Raw genomic sequence first — 2,500 nt, forward strand, 5'->3', positions numbered from 1 at the left:
TTTCCTTATTTAATCTAGTTATCAATTTTTTTTACCATATTTTTCTTGAAAGCAAGAGCAGGGACAAGTCTGAACGTTTCATACTTGTTAAGCCCCACTTCCATGTTTAGTTAACTTTCCTTCCTAAAAACAGAAAACTGAACTCAGAAATGTTATAAAAGAAAAAAATTTAATTTAATGTTAGTGTATGAAGTTACCTAACTGATGCCATATCTTTCAACCAAGCAAGAACATTAGGTTTCTGTACTATCATGAAAGCATATGAATATTATTACACAGATTTATTTTATCTGTAAGCTGACAAATTGATAGCTTACCTGTAAAGGAACTATCTTTACATAGCGAACTGGAAACTGATGTCCAGACACTGTGTGCTTTAATAGGAAAGTCTCAGGGACAGTGTCATTTTTCAATCCACTGGAAAAGAAGACAGTTCAATGATAATCAAAATTATCAAAAGGATATCACTTGTCCAAAAATGCTTGAATAGCATACTATGCTATGCATAATTCCATATTGTACATAATGTTTAATCAATGTTAAGGACAAAAACATTCCCCTGTCAACCATATGGGATTTTACCAACATATAGCATTAGCCTAACTAAACAAATGTCTTACAAACCTTTCTAACAGGAGCACCATGTTGTCATCTGATAAACCTCCATAGACCCTAAATTTTTTGATGTTGCAGACGTGAACTTTTTCATACTTCCCAAAAGTTATAGTTTTTAACACTGCTGGACGTTCTAGTTTTAATATCAGGAACTGAAATGATACACAAAATGTATTAATAAATTATAAAGCACATGAAATATTGATATCTATTTATCAAAATTATAAATCTGCATGAACAACTGTAAATATAAACCTGCATAAACAATACAGATATCAGATGTTATATACACATATATATATATATATATATATATATATATATATATATATATATATATATATATATATATATATATATATATATATGAATCATATTTATGTTGACAGAGGCAGAAAAGGTATGAATGTGAATGGATATCTTCACAATAAAAGAGATGTAGTTGACCGGTTTCGATTGTATCTGTATTTATATGTATTTCTGATGAAGATATAATAGAAAAAGGTCAAATACATCTCTTGTATTGTGAAGATATCCATTCTCATTCATACCTTTTCTTTCTTTCTTTCTTTCTCTCTCTCTCTCTCTCTCTCTCTCTCTCTCTCTCTCTCTCTCTCTCTCTCTCTCTCTCTCTCTCTCTCTCTCTGTCTCTCTATATATATATATACACATATATATATATATATATATATATATATATATATATATATATATATATATATATATATATATATATATATATATATATATATATATATATATATATATATATAAACATACATACATAAACAAATACATACATACATACACACATAGGACACATGCACATATATATATATTAGATAGACAGATTAGATAGATTGATAGTTAGATATAGATATATATTCAGATACAATACATATGAAAATGAAACTGTCCACAATGAAAATTGAAAATAAGCATGACGTTTCGTAATCTTCATGAGTTCCTCTTCAACATGTCTGAAATCCATTTCAGTTTTTGTCTGAAGAGTTTGAAAGGTCACACTTATTTTCAATTCTCATTGTGGCTAGTTTCATTTTCATGTTTGTGTACACATTATTGTGTTTGTGCTTGTGTTCATATATATATATATATATATATATATATATATATATATATATATATATATATATATATATATATATATATATGTATATATATATATATATATATATATATATATATATATATATATGTATATGTATATGTATATGTATATGTATATGTATATGTATATGTATATGTATATGTATATGTATACGTATACGTATACGTATATGTATATGTATATGTATATGTATATGTATATGTAAATGTGTATGTATATGTATATGTATATGTATGTATATGTGTATATATATATATATATATATATATATATATATATATATATATGTATATGTATATGTATATGTGTATGTGTATGTGTATGTGTATGTGTATGTGTATGTGTATGTGTATGTGTATGCGTATGCGTATGCGTATGCGTATATGTATATGTATATGTATGTATGTATCTCTCTCTCTCTCTCTCTCTCTCTCTCTCTCTCTCTCTCTCTCTCTCTCTCTCTCTCTATATATATATATATATATATATATATATATATATATATATATATATATATATATATATATATATATATCAGAGTGAATGAGACAGAGAGAGAATATATATAGATTCAGATGTATAGATTATGGTATAGATGTATAGATATAGATATTGATACAGCCATAAATATATGAATAAACAAACACACATGCAATTATATATACATACATCTACAAATAAGAATGAATAATGACCATCCCATCATTAAATATCAGTCACTTTTGTCAGCAATGCTCCTTACCTGTGGTGGATTAT

At 25.9% G+C, this 2,500-nt stretch overlaps 1 protein-coding gene across 1 annotated transcript in view; it reads right to left on the reverse strand.

The window, feature by feature from the left end:
* Window positions 1-72: 72 nt before the first annotated feature.
* Window positions 73-2,500, reverse strand: part of LOC113821005 (muskelin) — a 2,609-nt gene continuing 181 nt past the window's right edge. The window contains exons 1-4 of the mRNA XM_070136310.1: window positions 2,487-2,500; window positions 625-767; window positions 318-417; window positions 73-123 (exon numbers count right to left, since the gene is read on the reverse strand). The exon at window positions 2,487-2,500 is cut by the window's right edge and continues 181 nt beyond it. Of these exons, the coding sequence (XP_069992411.1) occupies window positions 88-123; window positions 318-417; window positions 625-767; window positions 2,487-2,500 (293 nt within the window). The 3' untranslated portion in view covers window positions 73-87. The remainder of the gene's footprint in view (window positions 124-317; window positions 418-624; window positions 768-2,486) is intronic.

Source organism: Penaeus vannamei, chromosome 21, assembly GCF_042767895.1.
Source record: "Penaeus vannamei isolate JL-2024 chromosome 21, ASM4276789v1, whole genome shotgun sequence".
NCBI classification, from domain to species: Eukaryota; Metazoa; Arthropoda; class Malacostraca; order Decapoda; family Penaeidae; genus Penaeus; species Penaeus vannamei.